The following is a 21,392-nucleotide window of genomic DNA, read 5'->3' as shown; positions in this document are numbered from 1 at the left end:
CAAAATATTATAGTAATTGACATGTAAATACTTTTAAAATCTTAAAATGTCATTTCCAGGATTTTCTTTTCTCCCCATTCTGTCTCTCACAGTTTAAGTGTCCCTATAGTATAGTAACTGTTACAGAACTCTCATCATTTAAAGTGCACAGTCTGTGATAGACTAAATACTTTCGTGCTCCACTGTAGATTTACTAGAGAGTAAAAACATTTTTACGTGATTGTTAAAAGGGCAATAGAATCACCGATTTTGATGTCATATGATTGTGAATTCTTGGTTATGTTCAAAGTGATCCTTCCAAGATTGGGCCATGTATGAGACGACGACGATGCTGCAGTGTTTGTTTGCCATGAAACGATGGACACCCCAGTAAGTTACAGTATCGAATGCCCATTTGAAATATAATGTACAGCAAAACAAACTTGACAATCTGTTGAGGAAAAAGCTAATGAATGGCCCTCTGAAGGAGCAGGTCTTTGTCATTAGAAAAACTCAAACTGGAACGAAACACCTAAAGATTATTCCTGCAGTGTGTTATTGAGTGCTGGAGCGCCAAGGCTCTGAAAAAGTTAGTGATGAAGTTCCGCAACAAAAGCAGCTGAAGCCTCTCAGAGGCACTGGAATGCTGTGGTTTTAGAAAGGGAAACAACCTTTCTGCCTAGTGATGTTGAAATCTTAGAGTGGCATTAGCCTAGTGGTGTGGAATAGAAGAGGGTTCAGGTCCTCAGCATGAACGGCCCGATGGAGAGAGGGCTCAGAACGACTGCGCTCAATTTTTGGCAGCAGATCCTGTACCTGCTCGATGGCTACCAAGATCTGATAAGAGAAAATAAAAGAAAATGTAAATCAGCAACATAATGTATAAAAATTACATTAAAAACAACTGCATTTGGCAAAAATAAGTTGATCATTTTGGCAAGAATATGTCAAAACGAAGATGATTCATATCATGAACACGTATCAAACGAGAATCTTTTTCAAAATTCTTTGCTTCCTAGATACTTGCTGTGTTGAACATTAACATTGCAGAGAAGAACACACTTAGAATCCACACATTTTTATATAATACAAAACTAAATTTACATTTTAATTTTTACAGCCAGTTGAAGCGTTATTACTTCAGACGAAAACATTTGGTTGAGGAAAACACAGACTTGTTACCTGTGGAAACAAGAGCCTCTCATCCCGTTTGAACTTCAGGCAGTCAATGATAAGCCTTTTCATTGATTTGGGTGAGGTACTGTAGAGCTTACTGAGGTCTGGGGACAAGTAACCACGTCCCACCATAAAGATTATCTGGAAGAAGAGAAGGGTTGGAGGAATCACTACATTATTACCGGAATTCTAATGTGCTGAATGGAGAATCATGAACAAGAATTAAGTCTTTGTTGTGTTTTAAATGTTTTAGTCTTCGGTTAATGTGTTTCTATGTTGTCAATGTACACTCTGTCATTTAAGTAAACTACTTTTTTCTGCTTTGCTTCTGCATATCGTCAGTTGTTAGTGTATTTAAATATTTTTAGGTGCTATGTGTGTGTGCTTGTGTGTATGACTACATTGATATATTCATAAAGCTGCCTTGGTATTTGTTACGGCTAATGTAACAAATCCACCATTCATTAGACTTTGGCTCAAAAGGTTTTGAATGGTTCAAACAAAGCATTATTTAACCTGATCTCTGTTGTTGATATTGGAGTATGGTAGAGTCCCTGACATCAGCTCAAACAGTACTACTCCATAGCCATATACATCAGACTGGAATGTATATGGGTTGCTGTCCTGCATGCGGATCACCTCAGGGGCCTTGGAACACATGGAACAAAAACAAAAGTGTCATGCCGTGTATAGATAATTTCTGTCATCATAAGTGTTTCTAGAATGACCTTATAACAAAATTACCATCCAAAGAATTGATCCACTGGGCTGTTCAACTTGTTGAGAGCCGGTCCACCGTGACTTCACTGTTGCAAGACCGAAGTCACCAATCTTAACAGTCCAACCCTCATGGAGGAAAATGTCTGGAAAACAATCTCAGGAAATAGGTGACTAAAAATGTGCAACCAACATTGGTTTTTAAGTTGGTTCTAAAAAAACAATTCCAATGAAGTTGATTAATCATTCTCTGTACTAAGTGGACAAATAAATTTTACAAAGGGATTTTCATAACAATATGCAAAATGGACAAAGTAGGATTGCGGTAAGCATTTGGAATACAAAGTAAGACAATGGCCACTTGTCATCAGGCAACTGGAATCACATTGAAGATTACCAGTATGGTTCTTGCTTTAAAAACTATTACAGGGCAAGAAAAGGATACTGTTTGATTTCAGGTCACGATGAATAATGTTCTTTGCATGAAGATAACTACAAGGAAAAATAAAATGATCATTAATTTTACATGGATAAGATATCAAGCACAAAAGTGGAAATTTGCTGCATAACTGCAATATTAGAAAGCCTTAGTATTAAGTATCAACTTTTATACGTACAAACGCACCACTCTCTACATTGTAGTACATTTCACACATGTCACGTGTAGAAAACAGTCAAATCTTCAAGCAAACAGTATTGGTACAACTGAATGTGGAAAAGTCTTACTCCATGCCCTGTGCTGTTTGTCTGGCCACGTCAATCCGCCTCATCGTGTCAAATTTGGTTTCAGAGACATGCAGATGGCGGTACAGGCTGCTGCCTTCACACCATTGTGTGATTATGGCAAAATTGGGCTTCGTCATATAGCCCATGAACAACAGAATGTTGACATGGCGGGTTTTCCTGAAGAAATGGAAAATCATATTACCATAAAAAATTAATTACCATCAATCACTTAGTGATTGTCGCTTTGTAATTTGCATAATTTCTCAGAGTATGAACATTATTTTTAAGGTTGGCTCTACAAACCAATTGCAATGAAGTTGGGATGTTGTTCAACATATAAAACACAATACAATGATTTGCAAATCATGTTTAACCTGTATTTAATATACCAAAGACAAGCTATTTAATGTTCAAGTTGATAAACATGGTTGTTGTTAATTGAGCAAATAATGATTATCTCGGAATTTTAGGGCTGCAAGACATTCCAAAAAAGCTGGGACACCCTTTTCTTTTAACATTGAATACAACTGAGGACACAATTGATGAAGGTGGTGAAATTCATTCCCATTTTCATTTGATGTATAGCTTCAGCTGTTCATCATTCCGGGGTCTCAGTATTCGCATTTTATGCATCATAATGTGCCACGCATTTTCAATGGGGGACAAGTCTGGACTGCAGGCAGGCCAGTCTGGTACTTGCATTCTTTTACTATGAAGCCACACTGTTGTAACATGCGCAGGATGTGGTGTGAAATAAGCAGGAGTGCCCCTGAAAAAGACATTGCTTGGATGGCACCATTAGTTTCTCCTAAATGCGCATGTACTTTTCAGCAATTCATTGTGTCTTCATAAATGTGTAAGTCACTCATGCTATTGGCACTGACATAGCCCAACACCATCACACGTGTTGGCATTTGAACTACTACTATCCGGATGGTTCTGCTCCTCTTTGGTCCAAAGGACAAGACGTCTACAATTTCCAAAAACATTTTAAAATGTGGCCTTGTCAGACCACTGTACACTTTTCCGCTTTGCCTCAGTCGATCATAGATGAGTTTGTGCCCGGAGAAGCACAAGGGTGAACCAGAAGGGAGTTTCTGGGTGATACAGATAAATGACTTCTGGTTTGCGAGATTTAAGTTGCACTGATGGATGTAGCGCCAAACTGTATTTACTAACATTGGTTTTCTGAAGTGTTTCTGAGCCTATGTTGGCTTATCTTTTACACAATGATGGAGGTCTTTATTGCAGTGCCGCCTGAAAGTTTGGTTTCTAGCCTTACCGCTTACATGCAGTGATTTCTCCAGATTCTCTGAACCTTTTGATGACATTATGGACCGTAGATGATAAAATCCCTAAATTCCGTACATCAAGGATCATTGTCCTTAAAGTGATTGAATATTTTCTCACGCACTTGTTTTCAAGAAGGTGAAACAACTTACCGTAAGACCTGCATTTCATTTTTAAAAGCCTGTAACTGTTCAGGTGTTGGCTCTGTGACTTTAAGGATCTTGATCGCAACATCCCCATGCCACTTTCCCTTGAATACAGTTCCAAAGGAGCCAGCTCCTATTCTCTTCTGGATAGTGACTTCCCGGGAGTGGACCTCCCAGTAGTAACTTGAGTCCCTGTAGCCCCCTCGATGCTAAAACACATTCAATTTGCCAAATAAATTTGTAAATTAACACTTGTGTCTCAGAAAAGATCCACTGACAAAGAGTACTGCAAAAATTACATACTACTTTCTTTTTGTCATCCGAGGAGGAGGGCTTTCGTTCTTTGTGCTCTGAAGGTGACTTGGGTGGTCTTCTCCCTGGGGAACCTAAAGAGGGCGGGCTAGTGGATGGCTTTGGTGATGGCTCAGGACCTGCAGATATAAAAGGCAGGCCATTAACTTTTCAAAACCAACATGCAGAATAAACCAAAAAGCCACACCTAAAATTGTTAGTAAAAAAAAAAAAACTAAAGCATACCTATTGTGTTGTTAAATTTCACTGCGTCCTAAAAGGATTGAAGGGAAAAAAACAGTTCATTAAATGGATTGCATGGAATTTTACATTAAGACAAATTGTTCTCAACCTTTGTCAACTACGTACCTATAAAAAAAATGTTTTCCAGTCAAGTATACCCTAACATTTCCTTTGTTTGAGTACTGTGCCATCAGTAGGTGATTAATTGAAAATTGGAACTCTGTTTGTATTTGTGTCTCTAGACCTATTTGGGTAAGAAATAACTATAAAAGAAAAAAGGAGGAGATAGTAATTAACATTGTGTAAAAAAATAACTAAAAAAAAAAAAGGAGGAAATAGTAATTAACTATTACAAATAAAGACTTGTGCACATAAACATAATTGTTGACAAAGTGTCCTCTTTTGGTATCATAGAACAGATGTATTCTCAAAGAGAAACCATTAACTTTATTTTAAATAAAAGTAGAAACTGAAAAATGTTATTAAAAACAAACATAAATAAACATAATTTAGAAATTTCATGTCCCCCCTAAAGTGGCTTCACGTACCCCATTTGAAAACCACACTACAAACAGGAAGCCTTTCTCGAAGGCTTTTTCATTGTCATCATATTTACTGTCGCGTAACACTTGACTTTTCTCCAAAGGGCAAAACTACTATTCATTTGTCACAATGCACTGAGGCAGTCATATTATTTTAAATTATTTTTGCTTTGTTCTTTACTTTACAATGTCCTTCAGAATAGACCATTTGCAGATCTTCAGTTCTACATTATGGGTAAGGCAAATTCTTATAGGCAATATTACCTTTTCCTTTATAACTATTGGTGAGCAGAGTACAAAGTTGTGATTTGGAGCACTTCAACGGCTAGAACTTTTCTTTTCTTAAATCTATGTCATTTTAAACCCCTTACACAGACGGACAGCCTGCTGGGATATGACAGTCAAGATTCATTCGTCATCATTTTTTCATGAAATTTGGCTGACGAAGGGCAGACGGCAACCCCGAGGAACAACACCAGGACGTGAGGACGAAACAAGTAGGACAATTATGGTCATTTGCTTTGCTCTAGAGCATGCGGATTATAATCCTGATAGTACATAAAGAAAATAAATGTCTTAATAGCGCACCGACCACAGTTAAATGTGATACGTTACATTCATTTTAAGTCATTAGCTTTATAATACATTTACTACCAACACTGCCAGCAAATGACAAATAGGCTAAATAAATGTGTTGTTTTGCTCGCATGATGTGAGTGACCTGAGAAAGCATAACACGCGACAACTCAATGGCCATGTGACATGCCATGATGCCGCAACACCGAAATAATGCAGAAATGTTTCTTAATTTTATCGTGATAGTGATTAAAATAAATTCTATCGGGCTGATCACATGCTGAGTTTCTCATTAGTTTCGCTGTCCAGTAGCTTGCTGTATGGTCTCTTTCTGTTCCAAATCAGTTTACAGATATTGACAAAACAAAAATGTGGTCAAGAAATCTTCAATTTGAGTCCCTCCTTATCATGGGTCTTTTTCTGTAGAAAAATTATGAAGAATTAACAGGGGTTTCCTACATTCAGTTTAGAGCAGTTTCACACGGCACAGAGCGCTCTTGGCTTAAAACCTTTTAATCAATGCCTGCAAGTTTGAAGATGTACAATAAGGCACCTATGCACTCCATATAAAATAGCTTGTTTTTTAGTAGTCCCCCCCTCACTTTTTTTTTTTTTTTACAATTGATTCTCATGCATGAGCAGATTAAGTGTCTTATTATTGACACCCTTGATCAAGATGTGTTCCTAAGCTTTAAATAAATTATTTTATCTCCTAAAAAATATAATGCCAACATTAAAAGATAAAAATCCAACTAGTCCAATTATTTTCAGTTGGGGAAATCCCACGTTAGGAAATCAAACAATGTGTGCCACAATTACAGGCACGGTTAATTATAACAACTACAACATCAAATCATCAGATTCCTACAGGCTTTTTTTCAGGACACTCTTATAACGCTTTACATTGATTGGATGCATTATTCATGCGCTCACAAATTTACACTCTGGTGGTAGTACACTATATATGTAGCCACGGCTGTCCTGAGGCCGGCTGACAAAAGCAAGGCTGCCACTGTGTGCCGAGAGCCTCTCCGACCACCACCAAACATTCGCACACGGCCATACACCAGTGTGAGTAGCACTGGAGGCAAGGTGGGTGAAGTGTCTTGCTCAAGGACACTACAACACTTGACTCAAACAGAGCCGGATTCCAGGGGCTGACTCTATGGCTACTGAAAATCCTTGCATGCAGGCATTTTTTTCTGTAGTAAGGACGTAAATCATTATCGCGCCCCTTAGTTTGTTGAATGGGTGTCTTAACTACTGGGTTAAATTTGTGTTTCACATTGTGGATATAAAATCATGACATGTATGTGCGATACAGTAAAACCCCCGGCTAGTGCAGTTCGACACCATGCTAAGGCTAATGCAAACATTACAAAGCGTTTCACCATGATGTAGTGTCTTTGTGGTGGCAAGAGTCACCTATTCTAGAAGAGATTAGTTGTTTCTCAGTTCTGACTATTGTCAGTTGTGATCTCGTGATCAGAGCTTACAAGTACGCGTTGACACCACCGTACTCTGCCTTCCTGAGTTCTAGCTACAAAGCGATGTCTGCCATGCAGTGGTGAACAATACTATTATACTTCAGGACTAAAGTGGTAGAGAAAGCACATTTATAATATTCAAAAAATAACTCCAAGGGCCGCAAATTGCCCATTCCTGGACAAGAAATTACATTTGAATTATTTCAAAATTACAGAACAAAAGAAGATCGCGCATTGGGTAACTGACACTTGCCTCTATAATGCTAGCAACAGCAGGGCTCACTGTGCTGACCATATGAACGTTGGGTGTCGAGGTAGAACGATGCCTTTGCAGAGACTGGCCATCTCCACTAGGGATGGGGAAGTGAAAGGCTGATGTTGGGGACAAGAGGTCCAGCCTGAAACAGCAAGCAAAAAGTCAAACCGTGCATCAGAATATCTGTTAAGATGGACTTTTTTTAAACACATTTAGAACTAGTTTGGTCTGCAAGCTTACCCAGCAGGCTCCGGTGTTAAGGCTATATTACTCTGTGATGGGGAATTTTCTGGCAATAGTATCTGAGGATACTCATCTGTGCAGGGACTTGGATCACACCCGTCCAAGCACAAGTAGAAAAGGATGAGACAAAAAGACGATAACATTAAACAAGGGTGTGTTCTAACATGTTAAGACTTAACTCTATGTCAGTATGCTCAAGTGGATTATTTCATAGAAATATTTAATTAGCCACTTATTGCTTTAAAAGCAGTGTTGCTTCTCAGCTAGTATGCCGATATGATCATCCAATTGTAAATAAGGACCGCTTATGAAGTTCCATTTGGAAAATGTCACACTTATCCGGAAGCAATACTAATTGTCATCAGTGGCGTGTGAGCGACTCATCTAACAAGCTACTTTGAACGCACATGTGTTTTTGCTTTCTATGTCAAATTAAGCCATTAAATGCCTTTTCATTTCAATACTGTACTCAGAAATGAAATTTCTTACAGGGATGAGAATGGCAAATGTGAAAAAACACTGAAAAGTGGCTGGGGGTACCTTTGTGTTTTTTTTGTTTCTTTGTTCTCTTTAATGTTCCTAGCGCCGCGATCTCCATAGTTGGTCATATCTTGACAGAGAATACACAAAACCTTCCCCGGGACATCTACTTTACAGATATGTTCCGTCAGGCACGTGGTTACGAACTGTGTTCTGAGTTGTACGATGACGCTGCTCTCGAGCCATGCCCATCTGAAGCAGTTCTTGATCCCGTTCGACTTGTCTATTTCCCTCGTCTTTTTTCTCCCAAACTTTCGCCATGCTGGCGAAAACTTTTGGTGAGTAGGCCCTAGATCTATCTAACTAAATAACTAGTCTACAAGTGATGAAAACCCAATCGCAAATTCACATTGTGCCAAAAGATGCCGTTGTGGCGGGCGGGAGAATGCTCGCGAGTCGCCGAGGCTAATGTTGCCTGCTTCCCTACCCCCCCCACACACACACTTATGTATAAAAAAAGAAAATTCTCAACGATTCACGAAAATGATGCTTTCGACGGAAAAAAACACCGACATCTGCGGATCCGCGGAAAATTCTCATCCCTGTTCTTGGCAATTTTCTTCTTGATTTCTTTTGACCTTTCAATTTTACAGATAGAAGTGGTGTTTCCGGAGTGTCTCAAAGAGTGTCTCAAACTAAAATGTTGTCAATAAACATAATAAAAATAAAACAATGAATATAAAAAAACTGAAGATTCCAAAGACATATCATTTGGCTTTTTCCGAATTGTTTAAAGGTATAGTAAGCCTATTGTAAGTAAACTTGAAGACTGAAGAAAGTGATGAAAATCTTTAAAAAATCCTCTCATTAACCTGACATTTAGCAAAAAATGTAGTAATGCTAATTGATCTTTGAGTTCATGTGAGAGTAGGTGATGGGGGGGGGGGGGGATTATGTAGTATATGTAAATTTCTGATTTCAAATGTAATTACCCTAAAAGAGCCATCAAACCCACACACTGCAACAAAACTTTGCTAATAACCAAAGTATAGTAGAAATCGTTTAATGCTTTTTGAATTGTGATTCAACTCACCGTTGTTTGCTTACTGTGTCCATGTCCACACAAACGGTCGGTACCTTACTACTGCAGTGCTGGTGAAATTTGTATCCACATGTCTGACACCTGAAGCCATTAAATAAAAACTTGTGGCAAAAATCACAGTAAGCCAGCTTGAAGAAAGTTTTCCGTACCTGTGCAGATAAAAATGTCATTATTCGTGCAGCAAGGGAACATTTAAGTGTGTGGGTGTGGGGGGGGAGCATGGTAAATTTACAGTATATGCAAAGAAAGCAGGCTTGTCGACTACTCACAAAGTTGTGCATGGTTAAGGGAATATCATCCAGGACCTCAACTAATAGCTCTTCTCCAACCAAAGGAGTAATGTCAGTCTCCCAATCCGTCAGCCTCTTACGACTGGAAAGTAAATTAAAAGACAACAGCAAAAAATATATATATATATTTTGAATAATTATTATGACAAGATGGAATCCGCTCTCTGTTTATTTTTAATCTGTATGGTGATGAATTTTCTATCAGAACACCTGTAATACTGGTGTATGTATGATTGGTAATACTTTGGTGAATCATATGTTTGGGGAGTGTGAATGACTTTTTGGTCTTCAGTTCCTGCAGTGCTGGTCTCCAGCAGCTTCTTAATGTCTGCTCTGAGTATGGTATTCATTGGCATGAAATTCAATGCAGATAAGATTCTAGTTTGCTTCACAAATTTGGTGAATGAACAGATGGAGTGGAGGTGACTTTATTCAGAGGCCATTGCACACAATATACTGCCTCACCTGTGATCAAATTACACCATATTAAGCCTGTAAAAATTCCAAGATGCTTATAATGATATAGTGATTTGGAAGCACTGGTATACTTGACTCTTCTGAGTGTCATTGCCTTTTTTTTTTTTTTTTTTTTTAAAGATGTTCACTTTTACATCTTTTTTATACTTTAGTATTTAATTTTTTGGATTGACTTTTTTTATCTGGACCACTGAATCTATAAATAAAGTTTCTTGATATTATGAACATGTACAGGAAGTGAGTTACGAATAGTATGTATTTCAAAGTACAAATTTAGGCCATCTTCACACATTTACAGGAGTCATACATCTGCACCCTTCTCCTAAACAGTGAACCCGAGTGACTTGAAACTTGGGTTGTCCCATCTCAACAACAGAAAAATAAAAAGGGAAAAATATTTTACATTTTCTACATACTATACGATGGGGCGGAGCATCAAACTATGCGTTTCATAATTCCTTCTTAACGATGCATTCTGGGTTATAGATCTGCATCAATTGGGAGGCCCACGACATACAAAAAGGTCTTTTGGAGCCTTATGCTAAACCTCACAAGATGTCCACCATTTTGAATTTACTTTCATAGAGGGCATATCATAATGAACTCCTCCAAGAGAATTTGTCTTCAAACTTTGTATGTTTCACCTAAAGACAAGTTATTGAAATCTTTTTATTTGCCTGCACGCTGTTGTCATAGTGATGCGGTGTATACAAAGAAAAACTGCTGCTTTTGAGGTTCTAAACTTGGGCAAAAACCTGAGACTTCACACATTGGATCTGGCATAACTGAGTAATTGTGCTATTTCCAAAAATATTCTCTACAGCACCACCTACAGATTTTTAACAAAGCATTATCGGTGGAAGGTGAACATTGACCAACAAAAATATATTTTATTCATATGCTAAACCTAAAAGAAAGACGGCAATTTTTACATCATTTTGGGATTTTGCTAAATTTTGGCCTTTTATAGAGATCATATTTCAGCGTACTCCGCCCAGAGATTTTATTGGACAGTCTTCAAACTCTGGGTCGTTGATCGAAACATGGTTAAGATGTGAAGTTATTGAAAGCTTTTTATTTCGTCGCATGCTGTTGCTGCGGCAATGCACTGTTTATAAAGATAAATTATGTCATTTTTGAATGTACAAACCTAGGGGGGAAGACAAACTTTGCACAAACACACAGATCAGGCCTGGCATAAGAATCAATACTTATGAACATTTTTATGAGAAAAAAAAAGTCTGTATAGCGCCCCCTATACATTTTAATGACGCATTCCCGGGCCTACGTTTTACCAAAATCTTTGAAAATTGGGAGACTTATGCTAAGACCTACCTAAAAGTATTTTGGAATGATGCTGTTTTTTTAGGATCAAAACCTGGTACCAATAAAATTGGCTTCTGAACTTTTGTCTAAAAAAAATAATAATCTTTTGATCTGAAACCCAAATTTCTTCAGCACACAAGAAAAATAAACCTTGCCATTCCAATACTTTAAGAAAGAACTGTATTTCAGACCACCACAGTTTTCTAACCCATCTTGCTTTTGTTACGATAACTTGATCAGGACAAAATGCAAGCTTACCCTTCGAGAAGGCGGAATACAGCACAGCAGTCTTGGCTTAAGCCTCTCACTTTAAGTGCTTTATCTAGACTCTCATACACCGTCTGTCCTTGGCGAACATTCACCTGCAAAAAGGAGACCGCTGTTCAACAACATTGTCAATGTCACATTCAAACGCCATGTTAAAAACAAGTATTTTAATATTTTATGTGATAAATGTCATCTTTTGATTGAAAGTGTTTTCAAATGACTTATGAATTGATGTCCTCGTTACACACACAAACTACCATTCACATTCAAATTCTCAGCTAATGACGAGTAGGGTTCAATTAATCTAACATGCATGTTTCTGGAATGTGGAAGGAAAAGGAAGCCAGAGTACAGTACCCGGAGAAAACGTACTCAAATGTGGGGAGAACATGAAAAAATCCACACAAGAGGGCATTTGCCCAGATTTTTACCCAATACCTCTCAGCTATGAGGCAATGACAATATCCCCGATATTATTATTATAGAGCGCTTATATGCATTATATTTTAAAACTAACAAATGTATTAAAGTGAGATAGATCTGATCTGAATTATAAATCAGAAAACGGGAGGATTATGAAAAGCACCATCTGCCAGACCAAATGGTGAGTTTCACACTCACTGACCAAGTGAGAAATATGTCAAAGTTTGTGAGAGTAATCACACTTAAAATCAGCAATACCAGCTATGGACTTTCACGAAGCCACACACAGCAATCAATCTAGTTGCAGCGTTTTAGTAGCTGTATAAAAATAAAGAGCATCATCAAATCACTTGTCTCACCACAGTCCTCTGCTTGTTAGGGAGGTAGACTCGGATGGTACCCCCACCTCTGGGGACATCCTCCGGACTAGTTTCTCCTGAAGAGGAGTAGGAGGAGGTGGAGGACATGATGAATGGTAGCTAGAAGGGGATGCTATTCTTGACAGTTGCACCAAAGCCTCAGGAGAGAGTCATGCAACCTGCAACAAAATTAACACGCTTCATTTGTGAGCATGTTAAACAGAGCAAAGAAGCCGAGCTTGTTGTTGAACACATGCATTTCAACTGAGTGCCTTTTCCAATGGGCAGGACTTTGTATGGTGGGAATAACAGTACATATGCATTTGACAAAAGGAGGATGTCTATTGGCTGAATAAACAAATGATGGTGCTGTATTTTGACAGATGGCATGAAGCGCTACTTGGTCTAACATTAACTTGGCAAGCCATAAGATCCCCACAGCAATTACATATACTTTGAACGCTCATAACTAAAATCACAGACCGTGCAACATTCAATTGAGTAATCGTGAATGAATTTAAACGAGTTATACATGCCATTACTCGCGGAAAGTCGAAGCTGCAAAAGTCACAGATGAGTGATGCTAATGCTATGCAACGTTAGCCACTTAGCTTAGCGTGGGATTTGTCTACTGTACGTGACATTTGGAGTTGTGGAAAGCCTTGTCTCTCTGCACTGTGCCACTTATGCGACTTTAAAACTGCCTTGCCAAATAGTTTTGCAAGTAAAGGCAACTACAGCGTACTGACAATGTCATTCTGGCATATCCAAGTGTTAACTGAACTTGAACTAGCAATTGTGCTCTGGTTAAGCTGTGCCCGTAGTGGAAGAGATTATGTAGCTCCAAAGTGGCTAGCGTACCTTTTAGCTATTCGTCGCCAGCCCAGTTGAAAACGTTGGCAAACTTCAGTGGTTTAACTACTGCGTCGGCTCTGGAGCTGTTGCTGGTCCTTTTTCAGCTTCGTCAGCGGCGACTCGTTACAATACATCGCCATCTAAAACATAACACGACATAGTTGTGCGGTTTTGCGTTTACTTCTAAAGCTAGGAGATAATTCGAACATCGCTAAATATATTATTTAAATCTAGATACAAATTCAAACTCCTACCTGCGGCAGCCATCTTGAACTCTCTCAATCTCAAATCGAATCTGTCAAGAACTTCGGGGAAAGCGGAAAACCTCGGAAATGCTCTTTTTTCATTGGCCACTTCCTGTATCTGGCTTCTTTCATTGGACGCCGCCAGTTGGACATAGCAGAGATGGGCGTTCACTAACCTTACTGTCATGTAAATTAAGTCTACAACAGTAGTGTCGAGCTGCAATCTGATCGCTTTCAAAACTACAGCGAAGCAAACAGCGGCACTCACCTATACCAGAGATGATATTTAAAGTCTAACATAATATATGTTTTGCATCTACCACATCCCATTGGGATGCTCCTGCCGTAAATTATCAACAGTGGCAATTACACTTTTCATTTAATGATGATGGCTGTTATTCAAGAGTCAAGAAATGTGCAAATAGGCAATACATTTTATTTAAAAAAAAGTACAGGACATGCAACCAAGAAGTGTCCAAAGGATAATCACTTGACAAATGCTGACATCTACAGTGGAAATATTGAAATTGTCTTGTTTTTAATGGGAGCTCAACAATGATACGTCTGATTAAAACAAAACAAAAAAAAAACCAATCCAGTCGTTCAGTTTGATAAACTGTCCAAAAGTTCGATTATAGTAAATATTTTTAAACTGATTGGACACTGAGAAACCTTCTTTTCTTGGACGTGTGAGTATATGCATGGTGTCGCCACTCAACATCTGCTGTGTCCTCATTTTCCAGTGTGCCCAATTTGATCATGTATACTAGAAAGAGAAAGGGGGATTTAAAGTCAGAGAACATTTTCCACATGGAAATGTCAAAAAGATCATGCATTACAACATAAATGGTTTGAACAAAAGGGGAAAAAGGTACTTATAAGAAACAACATAACACAGGATAAGATATTTTACACTAATATTTAGGCAGCTAAACCGGCATAAATGTAACATTTGTTACATTCCTTGATAATGATAAAATCTCCACGGCCAGCAGAATGAATACAAAATCAAAATGGTGCGGGAAAAATAATCCCACGCCGAAAGCAGGCCCATTTTCATTATTTTTATTATAATAAATAAATGAAACTGAGCCCTTTTTTCTTAGGTGAATACAGTACATTTCCCAAACATACCCAGATAAAAAAAATGGTGGTTTAAGTTCAAAGCAGGTTGAACTTTCACAGGATCACAGGATTGATTAAAATATGCACCAGAGTTCTAAACCAGGCTCAATTTATACTTACACTTCATTTCAAACCTGGGCCCCACTTCTGTCAGTTCTATGTTCTTGTGGTCTGTTTTCTTATAGGTGTGATGTCTGTTAAAAAGAAAACCGCAAAAAAAAAGCACAAACACACGTTTACTGCTCCGTCTTCTTATAGCACATGATGCAACATGTTCTTTTAAATGAGAGGACACCTCTATACTGACCTATAAGAGATGAAGTCCTCTTGGTTGGCAAATGTGATTACACGCCTACTGTCCTCTTTCGGCACTGGAAAAAGATACTTGAGGATATTGGATACCTGTGCGAGAAGGATTAATTAGGTAAGCTCATGGACAAATGATGAAAGACACTATCAGCAGCATGTGAGCAGAGCATGGTTGAGTACTCACCCGCTTGCCAAGCCGTGAGGTGAAGTTGTGAAAGATGAGATGGGGGTAGGCCTCAGACATGGTGCCTATGTCTGGGACATCGTGCCTCATTACCACATTATAAAGTGTGAAATAAGCTGTGGGTCCAAATGGTAGGTGGCACACCACAAGGCCATCTGCAAATATGGATGAACAAACGATCACGGCCAGTATTTCCATTCACACCAGGTTTATAGTGACAAAGTTTTATTTAAAGCCTATTTTAAAAAAAGGATTTTATTAGTTGTGCATAACATTAAATTGGAGGGAATGTTGACCCTAAATGAAACTCTTGTGAATGAAACAAAATTCAATGTAGGTTCTTAACATCCTTTAGACATGACTGATAGCATGAGCAAGCTGTAGCACTGTATACTAACAAAATATATAATAGTAAAACGCACGCACGCACACAAATACCGTTCCCCTCCTAAGTCCCACAGTCTACTTGGGGACAGTCTGCCACAGTCAATTGCAACTGATTGGTTTGCCACTCCTGCTCTGAAAACCAGTTTTTCTTGATTTTACTAAAAGCAGTAGGTTGGATACAAGTCGCTGACTCTTTAAAATGTTGAGGTCCAGATTATTTCTTCAAAAGGGCACCCTCACCATTATAGGCGGGGAAAATTTCTGATTATTAGATGCATTGCAATTCAGATGTGATTGAATGATTTGTATCCTTATTCCATCATGGCAAATGTGGGATTTTGAGCACTGCTGGTGGAACACTGTACAAGGTGTGAAAGTAAAGTTGCTGTTCTAACAAACAGGGCTTTGTCACCATCTTGTGGTATTTCAGGATACTTCAGAAATGGTACAAATCTAGATACCGTACTTTCCGGACTATAAGTCGCTCCGGAGTATAAGTCGCACCAGCCATAAAATGCCCCAAAAAGTGAAAAAAAACATATAAGTCGCTCCGGAGTATAAGTCGCATTTTGGGGGCAATTTATTCGACAAAATCCCACACCAAAAACAGTCATGAACGAGCAACAACAGGCTAAACGATAGCAACAACAGGCTAAACGATAGGTATGCTAACGTGACAAACACAAACAAAGAGCTGAGAACGGGCCTGACGTAACATATAGAGTGATTAAGGACAACTATTACATGAATAACATGTTTATAAAACCATCGGTGTCACTCCAATTCATTAAATAGCAACAACAAGCTAAACGATAGGTATGCTAACGTGACAAACACAAAGAGCTGAGAACGGGCCTGACGTAACATATAGAGTGATTAAGGACAACTATTACATGAATAACATGTTTATAAAACCATCGGTGTCACTCCAATTCATTAAATAGCAACAACAGGCTAATCGATAGGTATGCTAACGTGACAAACTCAAACAAAGAGCTGAGAACGGGCCTGACATAACATATAGAGTGATTAAGGACAACTATTACATGAATAACATGTTTATAAAACCATCGGTGTCACTCCAATTCATTAAATAGCAACAACACGTTAAACGATAGGTATGCTAACGTGACAAACACAAAGAGCTGAGAACAGGCCTGACGTAACATATAGAGTGATTAAGGACAACTATTACATGAATAACATGTTTATAAAACCATCGGTGTCACTCCAATTCATTAAATCCATCGATCGTTCTTTGTCAACAATGGGTGCGCACGGCTGAGGGCGCTTGCACTTCAAAATATTCCACAGGCTCATATAACGATAAACTATATTTCAAATAACTATAATACAAGCCAATAATATTATCAAACCATCCGTGCACTTTAATTCCATTAAATCCATCGATCAAATTCCTCGTCCTTTGTCAACATCGCCGCGCGTGCGCCCTGACGTCAGCCTCGTCTTTATTCCACAGATCTACTATATAACTATATTGTAGCGTTAACAAAGTACAAGGATAGACGTGGGTTTGGTAAACGGCTCTTTATTAAACAAAACAAACTTCTAAGTGTGTGGCGGCGTGGACTTCCAGACACGAGAGCTCCATGGCATAGGACCGGGCGTGCGTAATGGCCATGTCCGAGCCCCATGCACCGTTCGCGGACAGCCACTCAGCCGAGCGCCGGCCCCCGACTCAGTAGAGTAGGACCGGGCGTGCGTAAAAGCCATAATAGTTTTTCAAACCTTCTATGTCACTCCAAATCCTTAATTCCTTCAAACTCTTTGTCCTCCGTGTCACTTAGAAATGATCACCGCTAATGATGCCGGTGTTGTCCTTACGTGGATACGTTTGTCCATTATGTAAACAACCGCCGCGCCGTGCTCCTGACGTCACTTGAAATAGTAATCCATTGGTACATCACGGTTCTCCAAACTTTCTTTCTGCTGCTCGATTACTGTTTTCAGCTGCATATTTTACAACTTGAAGTTTGTAACCTGCAAAATATGAGTTTCTTTTTGGTGCCATTTTTCTTAAGCCCACCCAGTTGATGAGTCACGGCCAACGGTGAAATTTAGAGCGCCCTCATCCAGTTTCGTCTGAAAATATAATTTTTTTTGGTTGTTTTATCAAAGTCTGCTTTATCGTCGATTTTTTTTTTTTTATATACTAAGACACACAAAGAGATTGAAATTACGTTTCCACTATCCCTCGGTGAGATAGTACACATATGCATACAAGCAACACAAAAAAAAACCAAGAAGGCACAAACAATGAATAAATAAGAGTGTTGAATAAATGATAAATAAACAAATAATAAATAATAATAATAAATATAAGAGGAGCAAAAATGGAGCAAGTGTACATACAGCAGACAGTGGACTTGGATATGGTGCTTTAAAGTGTTAATTGCTTTATTTGATGTTTTCTCTATTTTTTATGTTTTGAATATGTTCAAGATAAAGATATAAAAGCATGTGAAGTGATCAACTATACTAAAAATAACATGGGAAGTGGTCAACTATACTTGTAAGTGATGTCTTAATGATCAAGTAAAAATTTGTGAAAAAAAACATATATAAGTCGCTCCTGAGTATAAGTCGCCCCCCCACCCAAACTATGAAAAAACTCGCGACTTATAGTCCGGAAATTACGGTACATTTTCTTTCCGTTCCCCCCACCCAAAAAAAGCAAATATGTGCTATCTTGAGATGTGTCAGAAAAGCTGCAGGACAAGTGTCACAAAATCCATATGTCCAAACTATGAATTTTCCCCTTCAATGTGAGCTACACAATTAACCAGCAAGATTCCAGCAATAGCCTGCTTGTTTGCAGAAAGAGGCGAGTTTTGGCAGAGCAACTTGTAGCTGCTTCAACATGACAATACACCGGCTAATAATGTATTGACATCTGACAATTCATGGCCACGAAGAACTTGTGCTAAAGCAACCTCCCAGTCACCAGATGTGGCATTGAGTGTTTTTTTTAATTTATTATTATTCTTTCCAAGCTCAAGTGGCGTTTTAAAGGGGACCCATTTTGAAGCCATATCAAGATGGCCTAGATGACAGAGCTGCAACGCATCCCAGAAGATCTTTCAAAGAATGTAAAAAGGCATGGCAGAGAAAGCTAAGACAGTAGGTTAGACTCCTGAGGGATTATTTCAAATGGGTAACTTGTAGTTCAAAGTTTGTATTTGAAATATCGATTTTGTGAAACCAGTTCTGAAACTTTGTTTTACAACATCTTTTTTGTTGAACGTTAAAAAATTAACAAACCTGGCTGTCCTCTGGTTTCGTGAATCATGACAAGGTCAGTGACATTGTTGGCTTTGCAGGCTCGCACCAGTGTAGGAATCTCATGGTTGCCCCTGTTCATGCGTTGAGCTCCAGGAAACATCAACTTTACCTCCTGTGCCAGAACAGAAGGTACGTGTGTTTATTGAAAAACAGGTGGCACATCTTCATTTTGTGAAGTACGTCTGGGTGCAATGTAGGGTTGTCGCTATGGTTTATTTTTAGAATAAATTATTCTATCGATTATTCCATCAATTAATCAGATAAAATTTTATCGTCGTTAAAGTGTATAAAAAAATCCTCCAATTACTGTTTCTTAACCATGTATTTTTATTTGGTATCATTTAGTAAATTAAAAAAATCAAAACCCTTAAGAAACATCACACCAGTAGGATTGATGGTCATTGTTTTCCAAAGTAAAAGCAGCTGTTTTGTTTATTTGGTATTATTTAGTCATTAAAAAAAAAAATCAAAGGAGCTTAAGATCAGGGGATGCTTTGAGAATAATTGTCAATTTGTTTTGTATATGTGAATCCCTTTGAGACTGCTTGTGATTTAGGGCTATACAAATAAACTTGACTTGACTTGAAAACAACCCTTAAGAAACATCACGCCAGTAGGATTGATGGTCATTGTTTTCCAAAGTAAGAGCACATGTTTTCAAATATGTTATTTGGATTAAACAAAAAGATAAATTGGCCTGTTTTCATGAAGGACCAGACAAATTATTACTTTTGAGAGCCTAAAATGAAAAGATTAGGACATTAGGTTAAAAATGTCTAAACGATTATCCAATTGATAAAATAAGGCAATTATTTTGATAATTGATTTACTATTGATTAATCAGGTAATTTTGACATCTCTAGAGCAAGCGAACAAATAGGAACAAATATGTGCATTTCTGCACAATACAAATGTGTAATAATATTGAGCAAATATATTTTTAAATCTGCAACTGCTGAAAATTTGTTTTGTTTTTAACAGTATCTACTGTTGAAGAACCAGATATTAAGACACACTCATTGTACATGCGTAATGCGTGCCAACATGAGATACATTGAATTTGCATTTAATACATCAGCTACTGTACACCGAAATTGTCATGTTATTATTAACTTGTCTATTCTACTATAGTGTTCCTGCTAGGACACTTTATGTTAACGCGTTAAGTAGTTTAGGAATCTCTCAGAAACAACTGGGCCAAACCTTAGCAAACATTTTGAGTCGAGAACTCGGGTCTCTGGAAGTGGTGACCATAACTTTGGGATCTTCAACTCCAGCCCATTTGTACTCATCATCCATATGTGAGCTGACACCTGTAAGGGAGGCAAAGTCATAATATAACTTAACTTAGTATTGTTTAAGCATTTGATTAATAGTACTAACTAACGTAACACTAACCCTCTGCGCCATCATCATCATATTCCAAAAGTTTCTGGAGCTGCAATGCATCTTTGCGTACCTCAGTTGGAAGCAGACAGTTTTCTACAAGGAATGGGGAAAATGTGACGTCAATGCCATACATTACACTATTCCGGTGATAAGAAGAGCATGCCATCTGTACCATCGAGAGCACCCTTCAGCTTCTGTTTCTTCTCTTCGATTGTTCGGAGCCTGTCTTCTTGTGCCTTCCTATACAAGTACTCCCGCCTCAGTCTGACCTCTCGACGAAGCTATCAAAATAACAACAATGCCATCACATTAATGTAAAGTATAATAATTAAAAATATGTACAAACATCTCATGAGGAAATCTTTCATCGCCATTGCTTGCAATCTGTTTGTTGCACGCGCAGAAAGCATTATCCTTTTTGTTTTCAAATAAAATTAAAAAGATTGAAACTATCTTGGTTTGTTAGTTGTTAACCAATAGTTTTTAATTGGTACGAGTTTAACGTTGTACTAGATGCTCCCTTCGAGCCACCATAGAATGTTTTTTTTGCGTCATGGCTGTTGATTCATTAGCTGCATCGTACAGTTTGAGACTTTCCCAGACAACACAAAACCATACCAACACCGTTTTCTACTTAAGCGAGTGTTAACATGTGCTTGTTCAACAATACACTTGTATTTCGTCTGTCAAATATGAATGACTTGTAAAAACCTTACCATGTTTTTTCCCTTTGACTAGCGGGTAGCAGTTTACCAGTACCCACATGGAAAGGAGTCCCCCATACAAGGTTGCTCTTCATTGGCCAAAGTTGGGGCCAATAGGAGCATTTGATACTAGCACACGGAAAATGATTCCAAAACTGCTGCGTTCGAGGAAAGTGGGAAGTCGGACTTATAGGGCGAGGAAAGCACTCGAACGCCTCTTGGAATAAGCAGGTCCGATTTGCGAAGTCGGGCAGAAAAAAGACTACCGGTGTGTTCGTCCATCCGCGGGAGGGGAGGCAGGGGCGGGGCAATAACATACCAGCTCTGCCGTACCCCTGAAGCCGACTCACCGAACCCCTGGGGTTCGAACCCAGGTTAAGAACCACTGCTTTAGGTTGTTTCTCTGTTGTGTCCTAGTCCCAGTCATGAGTTAGTGACCAGTTCACTATCCCTTGCCCAAAGTCAGCTGATACTGATGTTTTTATTTTTTTCATG

General features: G+C 38.5%; 2 protein-coding genes across 2 annotated transcripts in view; both read right to left on the bottom strand.

The window, feature by feature from the left end:
• araf (A-Raf proto-oncogene, serine/threonine kinase) overlaps window positions 1–13,619 on the bottom strand; it is a 16,174-nt gene extending 2,555 nt beyond the window's left edge. The window contains exons 1-17 of the mRNA XM_088376422.1: window positions 13,506–13,619; window positions 13,258–13,391; window positions 12,397–12,575; window positions 11,606–11,709; window positions 9,524–9,626; window positions 9,246–9,403; window positions 7,670–7,756; window positions 7,427–7,571; window positions 4,572–4,599; window positions 4,338–4,465; window positions 4,041–4,243; window positions 2,599–2,775; window positions 2,318–2,364; window positions 1,900–2,018; window positions 1,672–1,803; window positions 1,162–1,296; window positions 1–816 (exon numbers count right to left, since the gene is read on the bottom strand). The exon at window positions 1–816 is cut by the window's left edge and continues 2,555 nt beyond it. Of these exons, the coding sequence (XP_088232548.1) occupies window positions 676–816; window positions 1,162–1,296; window positions 1,672–1,803; window positions 1,900–2,018; window positions 2,318–2,364; window positions 2,599–2,775; window positions 4,041–4,243; window positions 4,338–4,465; window positions 4,572–4,599; window positions 7,427–7,571; window positions 7,670–7,756; window positions 9,246–9,403; window positions 9,524–9,626; window positions 11,606–11,709; window positions 12,397–12,504 (1,815 nt within the window). The 5' untranslated portion in view covers window positions 12,505–12,575; window positions 13,258–13,391; window positions 13,506–13,619 and the 3' untranslated portion in view covers window positions 1–675. The remainder of the gene's footprint in view (window positions 817–1,161; window positions 1,297–1,671; window positions 1,804–1,899; window positions 2,019–2,317; window positions 2,365–2,598; window positions 2,776–4,040; window positions 4,244–4,337; window positions 4,466–4,571; window positions 4,600–7,426; window positions 7,572–7,669; window positions 7,757–9,245; window positions 9,404–9,523; window positions 9,627–11,605; window positions 11,710–12,396; window positions 12,576–13,257; window positions 13,392–13,505) is intronic.
• Window positions 13,620–13,910: 291 nt separating this feature from the next.
• Window positions 13,911–21,121, bottom strand: imp4 (IMP U3 small nucleolar ribonucleoprotein 4). Its single transcript, XM_088376140.1, has 9 exons — window positions 20,910–21,121; window positions 20,366–20,474; window positions 20,203–20,286; window positions 20,008–20,117; window positions 18,784–18,916; window positions 15,115–15,269; window positions 14,929–15,023; window positions 14,742–14,815; window positions 13,911–14,262 (listed from the first exon to the last, which is right to left on the bottom strand). Exons 1-9 carry the CDS (start codon window positions 20,910–20,912, stop codon window positions 14,144–14,146), a joined length of 882 nt encoding a protein of 293 aa, XP_088232266.1. The 5' UTR covers window positions 20,913–21,121; the 3' UTR covers window positions 13,911–14,143.
• Window positions 21,122–21,392: the final 271 nt, after the last annotated feature.

This window comes from Syngnathus floridae, chromosome 5, assembly GCF_059516105.1.
Source record: "Syngnathus floridae isolate MCC-2025c chromosome 5, RoL_Sflo_1.0, whole genome shotgun sequence".
Classification (NCBI taxonomy): domain Eukaryota; kingdom Metazoa; phylum Chordata; class Actinopteri; order Syngnathiformes; family Syngnathidae; genus Syngnathus; species Syngnathus floridae.
This window is presented reverse-complemented; position numbering and strand designations above follow the sequence as displayed.